This window comes from Dufourea novaeangliae, unplaced genomic scaffold, assembly GCF_001272555.1.
Source record: "Dufourea novaeangliae isolate 0120121106 unplaced genomic scaffold, ASM127255v1 scaffold28, whole genome shotgun sequence".
Taxonomy (NCBI): Eukaryota; Metazoa; Arthropoda; class Insecta; order Hymenoptera; family Halictidae; genus Dufourea; species Dufourea novaeangliae.
The window spans coordinates 767,293-787,027 of record NW_015373917.1 but is presented as its reverse complement, the minus strand read 5'-3'; the positions used below and the strand labels follow the sequence as shown (position 1 = coordinate 787,027).

Below are 19,735 nucleotides of genomic sequence, written 5' to 3'. Positions count from 1 at the left end.
TGCAATTTTTATTTTTTACACGCTTCTTAATTTGAACAAAATAAAGGATGAGTTACAGAGGTATAAATTACTTCAGTATTGGCGGGTCTATGTAATCATTTTAATGCAAACACAATCGAAAAAGCAATCGCATATTTGTAGAATTTTGTTGTTCAAAAAGTTAAGTAATAAATCCTTTAGTACTTCCCTTAGTACTTGGATTAAAAGTAACAGTGTCATATAGTTATATATTCCTCACAATTGTGAAATTTGCATTGAAGATTATTACAGTTACTTTTGTATTATTTACAATTTCTTATTTTTTTACAATGCCAAAAATTTCCCGAAATTATTGGATACAATTGCACATGAGCAAAACAGGATATTGTTTAGAATTTTTGTTTCTGATGGAACTACATTCTAAAGTAGGAAATATCTTTTGACCAATGAGAATTAATATTCTTTGGTGCACAGGCTATTACGTTTATTAATACACACGATAGGAACACGAAGATTAATAAATTAAACACCTTATGCTTTATAATCGAGCTATCCGCTTTAAGTCACTATATCATGTAATGTACATTCTAAATATCAATTTTTCATTTTGTCAAAGCTTCTTTGTTTTTCTGCCGGATTAAAAAAAACAACGTTCATAAGTAGATCATTGGTCCGTTACTGTTTACGCATACATGAAACTATGAATCAGGGTAGATGATTTGACGCTAATGATGGCGAAATTGCTTTTTAACGCTTCATATCGTACAGTGGAAGATACATATAGATTTCTGTCGTTTAAAGGAAATATGACTCATTTCACGTTTTTCATGTTTTCAACATGTTTCAAGCATTCACGTACAGTGTCTCTTAATTAGCTGTATTGTTTGTAACATCAATTAATCGAACATGAATTAATGTATAAGCGTAATAATATAGGCTGCGACCGAAATATTAACCCTGGAAGCACAGTCGAGTTTCTGTAATTTAGCAACCAAATGTATATGGGATTCGTAAATGTTTAAAGAAATTGTCAATTTTCTTGATCTAAATAAATGAAGTTTAGTGTCTGAAAAGTGATTGTTCTATTATCCGAACACTTATGTCTCCCTATTAGTTCGGATACGGGACGCTCCACTGTACCAGATAATGGAATTGATTCGTGTTCCCTTCAAACGATCGAAATATGTGAAGATGTGGAGGGAGCATCTATGTATGTATATTGCGATTATCTATCGTTATCACATCGAGTTCGACGTTCTTATTCAGTGGTATTTACATCGAAACGAAAATTTTAATTATTATTTAGCACATAGTCGATCGCGCAAGGTCAACAGTATTTGAGCTTTCGTTCTGGTCGATAACGGGCGTCGAATAGTAATGTAGGATCAGGAGCTTTCCTGTGTGAATCCTGTTGCATTAGATAAATCTCGGTGAAGGCGACTGCTTAAGATATGTACTCTTATATCCAGGTGTGTACTCGTTGTTGATGAGAATTCTCCTCCTCTTGTCAAGACACGTGGTCGCTGGTTTGCGTGCTTTTCCATTTTCTCCCCCGATGATGAGCCAGAAACCGATCGTTTCCTCCTCTCGCTGATTGCAGGTACAGCGGTATTCGCGCCGTGCCTATTGAAATTAGAAATAGGGCTGGTTTGCATCGATACAACGATTCTTGCGTATCGGTTTCTACTGCATCGTGATTTAAACTCACTGATCATTAGGTCTGTAGGAAAGTTCTGTCGGAGATGCGCATGTAAAATTTACAATAGCAAGAAAATCCACTTTCTGAAGAGGTTTTAAACTTTTCTCACGGAATATGTATAAGCTGAAAATGTCTGCTGACGGTAGACATTTCTGACAGTGCAGTTTGCAAACATAACTAAAAAAGTTATCCATTACAGTCGGCGAAAAAATAACATCCGTTTCGTGTGGTATCTATTCAGTATTTAAAAGTGTTATGTAATTATCGGTTTATAAATTGAAAATACTAACAGAGAGAAAAATAAAGACACTAGTTAGTCCTATCAGGTTATCGAGTTGAGTATGAATTTGGATTTTGATGTTTATGAATTTTGGACATTGTTTAATGAAAGTATTACCACGGCCTAAAATGTATGTACCACTGTGTAGTAAACAGTTCCACCATGTTTCAATATAAATAACGTACGAAATTTATTATCAATATATCTCGATATTACATTATCCGTTCTACCATGGCTGTATCTCATGATTAAGTGGCTTGGCTAAAAGTACAGACATCAATGATGAGAATTTTACTATGTATGTCGATATTGTCATTTTAATATTATTTATAGAAAATAATTATAACATATCGTTATGAATAATATTCTTTGTGAAAGGTATCTTCTTTGAATCTTTATTTTATGCATGTACTTCAGATAAATTCGATCGTTTCAGTAGACTTTCAACCATTTGTACGAACGTATAAAAAATATCTATATATAAAATCGATATCTCCCTGATCTGCTCCTATGTTTCCCCTTTCTCGTTCAAATCACTATTTATAAGCTATCTGTTGCGTGTGATCGCAGCAAAATCTACGACGAACGAATTCAATTTCACTGTTTGGGTATCATTACTACGCTTGGTGGTTCCACGTAAACATTGGTTTCGCCGTCGTCAACGTTGTTAGGTAGCTCGTGCAAATCTATACACGAGTTTCGTTCGTTCGTTTGGGGATCGTCGTGATCGAAACGTGACTCGCTCGTGGTGGTCGAGGACGATGTAGTGCAAGAACGTTCCGAGGATGTGCAGGAGGACGTACCGTTCCGTGATAACCTGGTGTTCGTCTGCGGACTTCCGGTGCAGCTGTATCGAGACGTCACTGCCTCTGACCGAGATAACACGGGCTCCAGAGGTATCCGTATCCATGGACACCAAGAAAAGAAGTGCGCGAATCCCCGACGAAATCTGAAGGACGCAGAATGATCTCCATCAATCAGTGACTAAGCTATTTTAATTAGGGGTGGGTTGGAATGAAATTTTTAAATTCTCGAAACTTGAATCCGAAACTTTGAAAGATTTCGAAGATCACAAAACTTTCGAAACCTGAAGCGTTGACTTTGTTTTACACAAAGAATGTGTTTTGTTTTAAGAACCGAAGTTTCAACAAAATTTTTGCATAGATATTGACTATAGATAAATAAAACAACAGTATATTCAATTATCTTAGTTTTAGCATTAACACTCGATACTTTAGCAGTTCCTAATAATACTATAATACGTAATCGAAAAATAAAATTTGAAAAAACTGAGTCAAGCTTTCACGAATCATATGCTTTTGAACTGCACTTCAACGATCACGATCGATCGCCAGTCTGCTTATATTTCATATATTTCGACTTTGTTTTTCTTTAGGTGAAAATCTGGGTGAAATTCTATCGAACCACAGGTCATGGGACACTCGTGTGTTTCTGATATTCCTATTCTCCAGATAGAAGTGACGCCGGTTTGCTGTGACAAAATCAGTTAGTTGGATAGTGATACTATTTCAATTATTTCGCATGGAACGATGACACTGGTATATGGTAAATTTCATGGAAACAATCCCTGTGCATGACGTGTAAAGGGACTCCGGCGAACGGCTATTTTCGAATCAATCATCTGGCACCCGTTTCATTCAGTTTGCGGCCGGAACAATGTTATCTGGATTTGTCTTCGACGGTGCGTTAAACTCACAACGGATGCTTATTCCACGACAACTACATACATAAATACTAAATCATAATGGGCGGTTACTGACCACCAGTGGTCCCTGCGTGTTGAGTATTTGATTCTCATTTGTTTACAAATTTTATGAAGTGTCTCAGACTCCATCTGTTAAGGGTTGTAATCGTTAGAAATATTTCAGTAAAAGTTTCTGACTTACAAGCATTTTTTTTACTTTTTACGATTCCTTCATGGTTCAACGGATATTAACAATGCTCGGGGAAAAGTTTGTCATTGATTTATCATTACGTGAAAATTGTGAAATTAATTTAGAAGCGTCTGAGAAAGCTGCCGCACTTAACAAGTTTTTAATGAAAGACATTAAGAGTTTGCGAAAGTTTTAAACGCATTTTTTCTAGTCCGTGACGAAAGAAGGGTGCAGTAATTATCTCTATTAACGAGTCGATTTATTTCACCATGTTAACTTTATACGTTCATGGGCGTCGAGCTTGAAGTAAGTATCATGAAAATGGTTATCCTATCGTCAAACTTCTATAACTTCAGTGACAAAATAATAAAAAAAAACTTGGCCGCGAAGTCACCCCCTTTTATCCTTAGCTACACGTGAAAGTTTCCGAAGTCTAATAACGTTGTAGGGACGACAACTATCTATGTCCTGCTTTAGTTTTTTTGCAAGACACTAAGTTCAAACTTTTACTCATAATACTTACAGCATTTCGTATTAAAAATCATATGTCACTGCCAGTTTTCTGATTTCGTACATAAAGTGTAACATACAGGTATGATAATGTTGCAGTCAGTTTTATAATTAGAATTCGGATGTTTATGCAAGTTTACATTTTTTGGGGATACCAAATTAAAAATGAGAGGCTCAGAAGCTGTGTAAAAAGAGAAGCATTACTAGGTTAATCACTTTCTATCAGTACGTTAATTATTATTAACCCATTAAGGACCAATGTTGCGTTAATGTAAGGATTCATTTGCAATTTTTTTTCAGTCGACTTACATTATGCTATTTTGTTTTTTAACATTGTGGTTATGGAAGGGAATTACGAAGATTTGCTTAATAATTTTTTCGTCACTATTTCTTCTTCCATGTAGGTATGTAAACTCGTAAAGAATAGAAAATCTTATTATTTCACTGCTTGGTCCTTAATCAGTTAATAATTACGCCAGTGGTTACGAAGACTGCACTTCTCGAATTAATGCTTTCGAGCGTTGCTGAGACAAAATGCAGTTAGTCGTGGGATAATAGATGAGACCAGACTTCCAGAAATAAAGGTACTTACGTGCTGATTGACATAACATTTTACCTGGAATTCATCCAGCAGTAGATTATTGGATTGTACATGCTGTTTGACATTGCTAGCCAGTAGATGCCTAAGTAAACTTCTTGAATGTACGGTTTGTTTGTAATCTCGGGCAGGTACGACGTTATGATGAAGTACACGTGAAATGGTAACCAGCACACGGCGAATATGACTACGACCACGATCATCATTTTCACTACCTGAAACAAGCACGTTTTCAGTTAGTGTTGATTTATAGTACTCTTCGCAAGTGACCAAAACTTTTTGTGAATTAGTCCATTTGCGTAATATTCACAATATAGTGATAATTCTGTGAAATTTCATTAAAATTGAATACGATCATATTTTCTGTTATTAAGCAATAATCTACGGTACAGTAAGTGTGCCAAACATTTTTAAGGAATTTTTCTGTGCAGTGAAAGATCACGACTATATTCGTACTATTAAATGTTTATGATTCGACTTTGTTAAGTATAAATCTATTTAATTTGAATGATATAGTAATTATTGTAATAAAAATACAGGACAAAATACAATGTTGTCTTAATTACAATTTATGTGTTTTATCGAGTAATTGATATACCACTGGTTTCTGTCAATTACGTCAAAATATTGACTGTTAAATACGTTAAGATACCGAGAACATCAGAAACCTTTCTAGGTATAACTTCTCGGCGGCCAATTGGAACGCAGCATTGTTACACACGTGCCGAAGTGGACGGTCAGATTGTCCATATGTAGGGGAAAACGCAGGCGCTTTGCCGTTTAATCGTAATCCAATAAAACCACTTCGGCACTGGGGAGAATTGTAAATTTCCTGGTACCCTTGCGCGCAGAATACTTCCCTTGAGCCTTCTTCCTGCTTTCATCGCTTTCATTCAATTAAATGACTGGTCTGACCTGGCATTACTTTCTTCCTTTATAAAAACTGGCTATTTATCGAGGAAAATTCCCTACAGCGTGTTCCATTGCATTTAATTTTTAAAAAGTATTATACTCTTCGCGGTAATATAAACAGCGTCATTTAGTCATAACAAATGATCTATATTGTAATTTATGAGTATTAGGACACCTAGTCTTTATGAAGAAAATTGTGATGTTTCATGAAAATTATGTTTGTTAAAATATAGATTTTTATAACTTAATTTATAGAAACTGGTCTCAATCAGAATATTGTTCTCTGTATTTGAAGTTTCTGTCAGTTTCTAAATATGTCAAGAAATATATTGTTAGGGTTCATTAAACATTTCATAAATGTATAAAGTCTGCAATCTATTTTGTGTGCTAATAAGTAATCCACCATGTTTTTTAAATAATATTGTAACATAACTTGCATTCAGAACATACTCCAGGCCTTTTTTTGTGAAAATAATGGAAGATGATCAAGAACAAGGATGTTGCCTACCAGCCTATGACTAGATTGGCACAGTCTTTTGTTGACTTTATGAAAAATGAATATGAAATTTGGTAAAATATAGTGGATTGTTTATTAGTACACTTTATTAGTGACGAAATACATTGAGGTTTCGTTCTTTTTTCAGCGAGATTAATTAGAGAGTGCTTGGTCGAAGGAATTGTGTGGGGAGACCTCAGGCACTATCAAGTGGTATGGAAAACGATACCCTTCAGGATACAGACCGCTAAAAGTGTCTCACGCCTTATTGGGTCGTGTAAGCCCTCGACATCACTTTGGCGTGTCTAGTTCCTTAATGCAGGGTCCAAAAAAACAAACAAAGTTCATCCCCGAGATCTTTACTCCAGACACTAATATATGTTACCCATTCCACCCTCACCATTTCTAGGACATCACTATATTTTTTCTTCGTGCATAGGAATAATAGTGATAAGATTTCATCTGATAATGGAACTAATGTTAGGATAAAGTCATAATGATATCTACCATGAGGATGATGTCTTCCTCATTAGTTTCACCTCTATGTGAATCCTCAAATTCGCTAAATGAAGAATGAGTTTATGTCTCCCAACAATTTGCAGAAACAGTGGAATGTGCATTGTTCAAAACAATTAGGGGATCAATACATATTGCAGTCGCTCTGCTAGTATGACGCTCAATATGACGTTAAAGTTTTTAGAGTAGTGTTAGTATTGTACGGGAAAGATATCAGTTTATTAAACCTATAACACTTGTTCTGTTTCTTTCGTTAAGTGGGTGCAACAGGATCGCCCACATTAGCGATTCCCTAATTCTTTTGAGCACTGTGTATAAAAATCAGGTGAATTAATCTTGTAATAGAAACGTGATGTCGCATACGATTGTAATTGACTGTACGATAGGACACCGGTGTACGGTTCGAGTGTGGCCAGGCAACGAGCATCTGTTAAAGTTTCGCAATGTTCATGTGTTCCAGGAATCGACCTTCTTATCTGGATTGGGTTCGGCTTCCGCGCTTATGGCTTTTGGGCAGTCCCTCGCGATTTATCGTGTGCAGAGAATGATAAGGCAAGTGAAGAGGAACGAGAACGAGTGAGACACTCGACACGAAGGAGTGTCGCGACATTACTCAAGCTCATAAGAGTCACCAGTGGAGAAAAGCAATCCTCCTTTCGACGCGTGATGTGCAGACCAGATGCGCTGAAATACGTTACGCTGCAGTCCGCTGCTAAATGGAGCTGACCAGAAAACGGGACATTCTTCACAGAGGTTATGAGCATGAAGCATTCCTTGGTCCACGTGGGTTATAATGGAGGCGGTCATTAAATTTGACAGAGAACCTCCACACTTAGTAAAGCAGAGTTTTGGTATTGTGCGAAAATCACAAACTGGTGTATCAACCAGTAGCACGGCTGTCGAACTTTATGTGTACCCGACCATCCTTCTCCAAATCCAAGAAAACAGGAGGCCTGTCAACCGGCGGAGAAAGAGGACTTAGCGAGAATGCAAAATATACAGAAACCTCATAACGAAGACGTGGATGGCCGATTGTACGCATGGTTCTTAGAACAGAAGGCTCGTGGCGAACCATTCACGGATACGACATTCACGGAGAAAGCAATGCAGCTCTCAAAAGATATTGGACGATCAACATTCACGGCGACCTACAACTGGCTATGGGATTTTAAAAAACGTCATGGTATTAGCTGTAGAGACGTTGACAGTACAGGAAATATAAATCCCTATGCTGCAATTTATGTGAAAGAGGAAGTGTGCGTGAAGGATGTAGTGTGCCCCGATCCAATAGTGTCTATGGACTCGGCAACTGTAAAGACGACGGCGACTACAACCGTGGCAATAAATGCGATGGCGGGTGGATCAACAATAATCGCGCTGAGGGATGCACCTGCGACTGTAAATTCGATGGCGGGTTCAAATGCAATTTCGGGTACACATGCGGCAGCAAATGTAAACGCGACACCGTATCTGAATCCACCGATGTATATAAATCCACAAACGTACACGAACACACCAATGTTCATGAACACGCGGCCATATACGGGTGGTCCAGTTACATACGGGAGCCTAACGGTCGACGCAAAAGCGGCAACTGGTGTGAACCCAGCAATGAATGTAGGCATACCGGCGTATATGGACACGGCAGCGGGTATAAATCCAGCTATGAATATAACTTCACCAGGGTATATAAATACGGCGTCGTCTATGAACGCGACCGCGAATGTAAATGTAAGAACAAATGTACATGCGGGGGCTTATGTGAATTCCGCGACATCTGTAGAACCGATCGTCGAAACAAAGCCACGTTCGGTGGAAAATATGGTAGAGGAAACGTCTGCGACAACGGAGTCAGAGGGGCAACAGTTTTTGAAGAATTTCACCCGTAGAATAAAGAACGAAAAGATAGCGTATAAGAATATTTACTACGCGAGGAACACCGCACTAGCGTGGAAGGAGTTTCCGAATAAACTACTGGAACGTTGCGCGACAAAACAGAAAAGGGAGAGAAAGTTCAGAAAAGAGAGGGTGACCGTATATCTATGTGTTAACGCATCTGGTAGCCATAAGCTCGCGCCCTTGTTTGTTCATAAAGACGAGAATCCGAAAGCGTTGAAACATTGTAAGGATCGGTTGTCTGTACTTTTCAAAAATCAGCCACAGGCTGCAATGGATCGTGCTATATTTACCGACTGGTATAATAATCATTTTAAATCAACCGTGAAAATACTTCAGTTTCCTGACGGAAGGGGGAAAGTGTTGCTTCTGCTGGATAATTACCAGAGGCAATGTCTGCTGTTGCCCAAAGAATTCGGGAATGATGATAATTTTGAAATTGTGTTCTTGCCTCCGAGTGCTGTCTCCCTTGTTCAATCATTGAACCAAGAAGTGATAGAGGGAACCAAAACGTCGTATCGGATGAAAATGTTGCGACGAGTATTGGATTTTCCCGGCGATGTACGGAAATTCTATTTCGACTTCGATCTCAAGGATTGTATGGATCTGTTTTCCGAGGCGTGGACGGAGATGACTGTGGCAAGCGTTCAGAATGCGTGGGCGAGCATCGTTAAGCAAATCCCCGTAGCGAGTCCGATAAAAGAAGAGCCGGAGGACCCTTTGGAGCCCAACTTACAAGATATCATTGGCATCATCACCGGGGAACAAGAGCCAGAAGAGACTGTTAACGAATTTTTATTACGTTGCGAGGATACCGAGAGGAATTTCTTTGAAGATGAGATGCAAGAGGAGAATGACGAGGAAGAGGAGGAGGATGAAGACGACGAAGAAGAAGGAAGTAAAGACGAGGATATGACTCCCAGTCAGGATGACATTAAAAGGGCATTTGAGACTTTGACAATATGGTCTAAACAACATCCTCAATATATACAGTTGCAAGTTGAATATTTGAAAAATTATTACGAGAGTAATATTAACAATAAATGAATATAGACTGAGATTTTAAAGGAAAAGATATAACAGATAGTATGGTGCTTATCTATGACTGAGAAAAGAAGGAAAAAGATTTTATCATGTATGTTGCCTGTTTATATGTGAAAAATAAATGTTTATTTCAATATGTATTGTTAATATTGACCCAACCATCTAATCATAGATTTTACAATACGCTCCATATCTCAATTCGACGAATAGTTATCTAATATGTTATATGTATATTGTTATTGGTTTGTAGGAAAATAGATATAGAGTACAGCACAGTTTTCGTTTCATTTTCATTCGAAAAATTTTCCTAGTACTTTAACATCCCCTCAGTAAGGATACATTTCGAAACGTAAAGTTTTTGTGTTTTTTACTAATCTGTAAATGGTATTTTCATTTGTGTTCCGAATACATTTTGATAATTAAGATTTTCAAACGAAGATATATAAATTTGTTAATGTGACTAGGTACATACCCTTCGTTTGCTTCGTATACTCTCCAACTGCCCCACTGTGTTTTCACCAATACTCTGCGAACCCCATAACTCCAAACCGATTCGGGCATATGTGAATGTCATCGACCCAATCGGCAAGAAGTACGTCAGTATCATGAATATGACATTGTACCTGTTGACAGAGAACATCTAGATTCATTAAAGAGTATACCCAATACTATATGTATATAGTTTTTCACCATTCCTTCATCAGAGGTGGGGTTTTTTCTTGAGTTGGGTTTTTTAGGCAACACCAGCTGACAAAATGGTAAATCAAATTGGCAGAAAATCTTGCAACATGACCTATGCCCATATGTTGCTGTCAATTTGCTTCTTGTGTTGCCGTCAATGTGCGGGCAAGTTGTTTATAGCAAATTTCGCAACAAACTTGCAGTTTAACTTTATAACAGGCACTGGACAAAATTTGACTTTGCAAATTTGGTTGACTGGGTGATAAAGAGACCGCGGATTTTATGCATTTATCGTATACGTGAGTGTGCCAAACAACCTTGTAGGTCAAAAGTTTCGTAAAGATTACTATGAACTTTACTCAACTTTGGACCCAAAAGAAACTTTAATACAGGAAACAATTCTTTAGCATAGTTTTATTCCTCTACATTGAGAGGCCATTTTTTTATTCTATAAAAATCTGAATTTCCATAAAAATCAACAGTGTAGTGTTTAATAAACAATTAAATAAAAAGTATTTGGGTCCGTTTATCGATAAATGTATCAAATGAGTTATATGTATTAATTCGAATATAAACATTAGAGAAAAAGAATAGATTTTCATTTTATGGTAGGTGTTTTATGATTCCATATAAATCAACTGAATATACATAATGGACGAATGACTGTATAGATAATGGACGAAGAGGAGACAAATAAAATGATAGCTTGTTAAAACGACGATACTACCGGGATTGTAATTCGAGCTGAAAAATGTCTAGCAGTTTAATCAAGGCGAAGCGACGTCCAAGATTATATCATAGATATTTCATGTAGCACACTGTTAAACGTGATACATTATCCGATTCATTAATCGTAACCATGAAAGTAAGTAAAATAAAACTTTCGTCTTGAGAAAGGAATACTAAAGTTTTTTAGACTAATTTCTTCACTTTCATGTCGTAATAAAAGGTGCAAAAGATCTGAGAAAATGTATTGTTATAACATTTTAAACGTCGTTGTAAGAGTGTATTGACAAGTCATTTCGACTTGCTTGGTAATTCTAATGTTAAAATGGGACTACAAACTTTTGTGTTTTCATAATACTGATATAGGAAATTTTGTATATTGTTAATGCTAAATGCATCATTAACGTGTTCGCTATAATCACACTGTTTCGAAAACGTACGTGACAGAGTATACTTTCTTCCGTTTCCATCATCTTTTTGTTTTCTATTATTCTATTCACTGAAATGTTCCTATCTTCCTGATTAGGTATTAAAAAGACCCAAAACAGAGATAATGAGTAACGCAAAATATAGGTAAATATGTATCACAGAGCACCGTCTGTTTTTATGTGATAAAGTATGCTGACTTAGAAATTGTCTGTATGACAATTATGCTGATATTAATTAAAATACCTATATAAATAAGGTGTCTAACCACTGTGTTAAACTTATGCTTATATTTCATTCAAAGGCCTATATATGTATTTAAGGTATAACCAGAAGGCACAAGAGGTAATAGAAAGTAGATGAGAAGAGAATAACTTCCGGCGTAGAAGCGTTTAGAACTATAATACTTGAAGGATTTCAGTTTGGAGGGACTTTTGTGACTGGGTTAAAAAGACACTTACAGCTTTGTACGAAGGCACAATGAGACTCTAAAGCACACTTTTATCAGTTCCGCCCCGTAATTAAAGGTAACGGCGTAGAACGCCGATGGGGCTTCATGCAGAATATTCGTTCGGAGTCATTAAATCGAGAAATAGCTGGTCGTTTCGTTACCCTTGAAAGAGAGTAGATGAAGCTTCATTAAAAGATAATCTATGCTTATATCATTGCCTTTTAATATTCTATTAGGTATATAATTTAATACTCGATACGGTGCCATCACAATGTCTGTAACATTGTTTCTTAAAGCGACCAGCGCTAACACGAACATTAAGAAAGGTTATTGTTCTTGGGGTTTTTCTTGGCCACCACTGCCTAGGCGAATGAAAGTGGCTGGCTACGTATCTGGACCAGATAGTCGGTTCCATTATCCCGATTTGGCAAACAAAAACACGATTCGAGCTGCGGAACGGTGTAAAAACAGACGTTCCACGAAATGTCCTTGCCTCGAGATTTTTCTTCGTGGTTATTCATACGAAATAATATATCTGTTTTGACGAGGAAAAATTTTCCGTGATTAAATTCTGCGGCGGAATTAGGCAAGAAGATCAATGTGAAATATTGATTTTGTTTATTCTTCTGTAAGTTCTAGCTTATCATAACATTATAACAGCTGGTGAATGGTGTGTACTTAGCGACAGAAAGGTCTATGATTGTAGTAATGTAATTGTGGAGTTTCTTTCTGAAAATTTTATTGCAAGCAGTTACTATATTTTTAAGATAATTTGGATGTATAAAGACAGTATTACTAGCCCCACAATATTCATAGGCTCATCTGTAGCACTTGGTGCATTGAACTCACTATTAAATCTAATCTAGGTTGATTTTAATGAAACTTTATCTGAAGAATCTAGAGCAAAAAGTTTCATTAAAATCAACGACCTAACCACTGTGACCTCTCCTTGTCAGAAATGTTGACCGAAGTCTGAACTGATGATAAATTACGGAACAAATAGCATAATCGTTAAGATAAGCTCACAGATATTCGTTGTAATTGAGATCGTCGTCGTCTCTGTTGGGAAATTCGCTGTAGCAGATGACTCGGACCTCGCCGTTCGCGAAATTCTGCGTGTAAGTGGTGTAGAAGAGCAGCATCGGCAGCGAGAGTATAGCTCCCACGATCCAAATGACGATCGCCACGCCGAGTGTAGTTCTCCTGCCCATACGTGGCCTCAGTGGGTTCACAATGGCCATGTACCTGGAAATAAAATACGTGTTACTAAGAAAAATCGATTTCTGAATTCTAAGAAACTCTTCGCGGGAAATGGTTTATAACCACGTGCTAAAGAAAATCAGGGGAAAACCTCCATGGAGAAGAAGCGGCGTTCAACGACACACACGATTCGCCTGTGTGTTCACCGTGTTTTACCGCTCGAAAAATGGGAATTGCCGCAGAATGATATAGAGGGGGTGGGGGGGGGGCTGCCGGGCGATAAAATGGCGAGGGTGGTTGGCGAAATCTATTTCCTAATATCCAGATGACCACTCCATTTTCTCGAAGCACAAATTTCTGGTCGCACACTTCATCGTTTGCACGCTTGTTACATTTCGTTCAACGGAGAATCGTTATTTTATTGCTTAAGTCTGTGGCTGATGCTTTTCTTCGGTGCGGTTTCAATCGAGATAAGTATGTATACGCGAAGCAATATACCAGATTCCTTCTATGGGAAAGAAGATATCATGATTTTGACTAGTGATTGTAAAACCAGTAGTAGGGATTATAAAAAAAAACATATTATTGAAATCTAATCGAGCATTATAAAAAATGCATGCAAATAAAACAGAACTATTCTGAACATAAAATATAAAATGATATAACATAAAATACATACCTATATAAGTAAACTATTGACAATACTTGTTACATATGGATTTTCACCAGGAAAACAATCAAAAAGTATTTTAACTTACATGCACAATGAAATATTTTTTACTTGTCTTTTTTTTTATACTGTTTGTTTCCGGTTTAACTAAAATTGAAATATGTCCTGGTGTAAATAATTCAAAAGCAACAGCACGGAACTGTAATAACTCTGTCGGACGCAGACCAAGTATACACTCTTTAAGATAAATGGTTCAATTCTAGTCGCTCTGTCGAGAACACAGCTTCGTCAAGCTCCGAGCAGGTAGAATTTGTAATTAATTGTGTGCCTTACCCACGAGATTAATAACTCTTCGCGATCAGTCACCGTTCAGTCAAAGATTTATACGCAATGAGTGTATTAAATGCTCGTTTAACGTGATTTACTACGTTCATTCAATTCTGTCACAACTGTACTATGACGTTACAAATGCTTCTAATGGTAAATTGGCTTTTCACTCTTGAAAATGCTATTTCAGTACTAACTGGTGGTTCGAGATTTTCATTTATTCTTATGTGAGGGATCGTTTCATTTCTAGTTATATCATGAATTATGGTCAGTACCCTGTATAACCTATTCATTTAAAGATATTCTAAGAAAATAGATAAGTAATTTCAATTATAAGACACCGAAAACATAAAATATATAATGTCTCCATCTGTTCATAATAATTTAATCACCCACTATATCCTTCCATAAAAACCACTATTGTTTTTATTGTTATTTACGGAATTGAATAGCTTTCTTTTGTAAATGTTACACAGTATAAGAGAAGTTACGAAGACGCAACTATATCTTGTTCCGTTTATTTATATTCTACGTGTACCTTTTCGTTCAACTTTGATCACAATACTTTTATCGATATTATTTGTTAAATTGTTACTACTCTTGCAATTTTCATTCTAGAATTTTGAAAGTAGGTCCATCCTCCAACTACAAGCACACAATTTATCGAAATATTTGTTTCTTTTTCATCATGCACGCCAATTGCGACTTTTTTTGCAGACTTGGGTTTGGGGGCATGTTAAGTCGAAAATGAAGAAATAAAAATGTTAATTAATAGTTTAACCGTGCCATAACCTAATACACAAAGTTTCAAAACATTCGGTTGATTCAGTTCTGCGCAAATAATTCGCAAAGATACGCTTTTCTTCGGATCATTTCACTAGCTCGACCGCTTAAAAAGTTTATTTTTCTATAAATTCAAATATATTCCTTATTTCTTCGTCATTTATACCGTTTACTTTTCATCAATTCGTGAATTTCTCCGTGTTACTCGGTCTTCCTTTTCCATTTCGCCTTCGATACTCGGAATCTTATTACATGTACTACATATGCGGCACACGTCCGATCTACAGAAGTTTCAAGACCGACTGTTTCTCACAACTCATCGCGTCAACATACGGTGATATCTTGACCTGAATTGTCCGGGAACTTTCTGATACCTTTTGGACGCGACCCTTCGGGGAACAGCACACACGCTGCCACTTGCAAACTAGGCGCATGCATCGCCCCAGAAACAAGATATCCCGATCAATTCAGTTCCAGCCGGCGGATTTCTTAGACCAGCGTCCTTGATACTCGATGCATCGGCGCCCTTTGTTCCGCTTTCGTTTTAGTTCTCTGGTAATTTTGGCATCGATATTTCGCAGGTTCGCGTGATCGAAATTCCGAATTTCCTTGACCTTTCTGTTCTCGTGAAACCAGTTTCCTTCCGTTCGTTTTACCAGTATTTCCTTTAAGGTGGTTCCCGCAAACTTTTAATAATTATAAATTTAGTTGAAAATTTAACAAAACATTCTTAAAATCTTTGACTTTCGTTCATAGAAATTGTCACTTAAAAGGTAATGCGATTGCTATAAAATAGATAATGAGGTACACCAAGCGTCTGTATCCATTGCAAGTAGAAATGGTGGATAATAAGTCAGACATTTCTTTTTTGAAGTAGAAACAGTGCGTGAGAAGCCAGAAATATTCAAGTGTATTCTGAATACAGCCGGATAAAACTGAAAATAGCAAGAAATTTAAATATTAGATGATCTTTTAAACAGGAAATGTAATTAAAAATTAATTATCATCGCGGCCAATAATTCTAATAGTTACGAATGTAATGAAAGAAAGATATTCAACAAAAATAAAAATCCAATAAAGGTAGTAAAAAATACGGATCCTAAAAATAAAATAAAAGGAAAGAAATGTTCAGAGCAGTCCCGAAAGCAAGATGTACCAAACGAATGTTTGTTGACATTAAAAGTAATTCTTTACTCTTTCCATAGAGATAAATGAGGTATGCACGCCGTATAATTTTTGTTATAACCGAGCAGAATCGAAATTACAAACAGTTAATCTTTAGTAAATGTGAATCTGATGCTATTTTATTTTACACTAGCACTTTTTTATCGTGGCTCAAAGAACAAGCAATACAAAGTACACATACTTTTCCCTGTTCTGAACGTAAATATTCTATTTACAATTAGAAGATTATATCTGTCAGAAACTGCTAAATTGCAAAGCTCTGATGCTGTTTGAAATAGTTGCGTTTCACATTGCGATTGAGTTCCGGATTGGTATTGAAGTCAAGATTCACGCGCTGCACTCTCCCTTTGCTGTCGGGATGTTTTCTCGAATCGATCGGACTGTCGGCACTGACAGTAGCATCGGAATTTTAATCGGTTCTCCAATTGTCGGGAAATAGCACCATAGGCATTTTGATTAAAATTCGCTTTGTGGTTTATGCTCGCATCTGAATTTCGATTTACGCGGATCTTCATATTCTGTTGTTTATTTATCCTCGTACAGGACAGGGGACAACCGCATAGCGACTGAATTGTCGGTTGCATACCTGAGAGTATTGGCCAGTATTAGGTCATCCCGTAAGTAATTAGTGGACTGAGAACCTTTATGTAAATTCAAATTTTTAGAGGTTAATTTACTGAATTGAAATTATGTCGGGGATTTCTTGCTTTTAGTAAAGGTTTTGTTAAGTTCGGAAATAAGCTTCACCGGAGAAACCGTCGGAACATTCACTTCTAGAAGAATAACTGACGTAAAGGATCGTGTTGACTGATGTTTTAATATTTCGAAATTCTTCCTGGTATGACAACAGAGTTTGTATTCTATTAAATTCTTCGTGTTTATAATTGTCATAATTTGATTTTTGGAATATAAACAGTTTTGAAATTTTGCTTGTTTGTAACTTCTATGATGTAATCGTACATTTATTCTTTATGAATTGCTCATATATATACTTCGAATTTCGTGCATATTGTTGTACTATTAAAGAAATAGTGGTTTATTCATTAGTATAAACGCTTAATATAAATTTTCAAGACGGCTATAATGAGAATAATCTCACACTATTCTTTGTTATTCAATAGTCTAAAAGTGGACCACAATTACAGACAAGTGTGTTTCAATATTACAGAGAAAAATTTGCTATACTTTCGAAGTAAATAGAAATTAAAGGTGTCTTGAATGCTCAATTTATTAGAACATTTTCAAATTATGAAGTCAATCTTGTAGTGTTCGTGGTGTGTAATGCTGATTCAGGGATTTGCTTCGGTTTCTCTAATTTATACTATTATATTAAAAAATGGTAATTCCTTGTAAATAATTAGACAGATTCATGTGTGATTCGTTGGAAAACAACATACGTAATCCGTTGAATATATTTCATTCAGTTTTCTTTTAGTCCTTTCTTTATATGTATTCATTTGCAGTTTGTTACGACGGCAAAAATATGGTAAATTCCTTCATGACTGAGACTTTGAAATTCTATGGGAGGTATACTCGAACCAGAGATTCTGTTACGAGTTCGATAACGCACATTATCATTTATCGGGAGTGTCACAGGCAAGCGGGTACGAGGCAACATCGACGATCTTCCCCGCGAGGCGTTGAAGCGTAATTCTTCGATATATCGCACTTTCAATACCAGCCAGCCATTCAAAATGATTGGCCGATTTGGTGCTGCTCCATCGAGAAACGTGTCCCATTGTAACCGATGTAATACGAACAGTTCGTAAAATATTAAGTCCTTGAATACCTCTCGTGCAATTCAATTTTATGTAAACAGTTTTCTCGTATTTCAAATAGTTTAGAAAATAACAGAGACAAAAGGCCTGTGTTTACGGCACGTGCGAAACACAACAAAAACAACACGATCAAAGCGACACGATACGAAGTGGACGAAACTACCCGAACCGATAAAACAATAATTAGAATTATATTAGTGTAGAAAACATAGTAATAAAAGGTACGCAAGTATTCGTGTGCCATACATTGAATGGGACGCTTACCTGTCAATAGAAATCGCCATTAGGGTGAAGACGCTGGCGCATATAGTGAGCACCGCGACGAACTGGCAGATCTTGCAATAGAGGGTGCCAAAGGGCCAGTGGCTGTTCAACATGTAGATGTAATTGAACGTGACGTTCAATGTGGACACCATCGCGTCCGCTATGCTCAGATTCACCAGAAAATAATTGGTAACGGTGCGCATTCGCTTGTGCGCGAGAACAATCCAAATCACTATCATATTGCCGCCGGTCGCAACGATGATCATGCCAGCGAACAACAACGTCCAGATCATTTGTCGCCACCATGGCAGTATAAACTGATTTCCCAACTGTAGATCGGGGATGTCCGTGGTGTTGTAATACGTGTAATTTTCGATCCACAGCGTGGTGTTCCATGGATCGGGCGTGGTGTTCGCGAAAAAGTCGAGAGACTGCATCTCTTCTATTGATGTTCCCTATTTTCCACTAATTAGGAACAGTGTATCGCTTGTAATTTCTTCAGGTAGATTTTATATAGTTCACTATATTTTTTTTTCACATATACTGATGTCTTACACCGATGATATTTAAGTTAGTATGCTATGACTTTTTGGGGTATTCTCTCTTGAATACGAGTGACGAGTTAATTCGAGAACAAAGTTTTTTGGGAACTTCATTATTCTAATTTCAATAGATCTTGTATCATACTTACGAATAGAGTTTAAAATATAATTCTTACAGTACTTTCTTTATATCGAATTTTAAACATCGCGACCTTTTGATTTAACCTCTGATTTATAGTTTTTAATAACTTCCTTTGATTTCACATTTCATTTTTTACTACGAATACTTGACTTTTTAATTCTCTTTCGTTTCACTGTAAATAACCAATATTGATATATTTATCAAGTTTCAGTCCCGTATGTCCGTTTGTTCAATCGGCGGCAATGAGTTTCAGAACTGAGGTAACTGTTTGATTACTTTCGTGACAGAAACAATTTGACACATAATCCATGCAAGATCCCTCAAACATTGTATACACATTTCATGACACAACAGCGCCAACATCAGACACAGAAATTCTGTCGTTAGTATAATTATTCTCAGCTCCCGATGAATTTCGAACAATTCTTAACATCGACTTTTCCCACCGTCTGTACACAAAGCGTTCCCTGATTAGCCTCCCCGAAGAGTTTTATCCAGCCGTAAAATCCAGGCGATCTATCTGCGCTTTCCTACCACGTTCCCGTATAATGAAACTAACATCATTCCCATTGTGTTCACGCTCTTTAAGATCTCGAGTACCATGGGTAATTACCCCAGGAAAAGTTTCGTCCGGGTATTGTTAAAGAAATCCTCCCCGGAATTCGTGGCAAGTTACAGCGGCCGACTTCTTTTTCTCCAGGCTTTGATCGACAGGTATCCCCTATCCCCCGACTT

The 19,735-nt window shown here is 36.9% G+C and overlaps 1 protein-coding gene across 1 annotated transcript; it reads right to left on the bottom strand.

Annotated features, from left to right (window-relative positions):
• Window positions 1-1,486: 1,486 nt before the first annotated feature.
• Window positions 1,487-18,903, bottom strand: LOC107194270 (tachykinin-like peptides receptor 99D). The gene is made up of 6 exons (XM_015583866.1): window positions 18,317-18,903; window positions 13,136-13,354; window positions 10,298-10,448; window positions 4,980-5,176; window positions 2,762-2,907; window positions 1,487-1,602 (listed from the first exon to the last, which is right to left on the bottom strand). The coding sequence occupies exons 1-6, from the start codon at window positions 18,751-18,753 to the stop codon at window positions 1,487-1,489; spliced, it is 1,266 nt and encodes a 421-aa protein (XP_015439352.1). The 5' UTR covers window positions 18,754-18,903.
• Window positions 18,904-19,735: the final 832 nt, after the last annotated feature.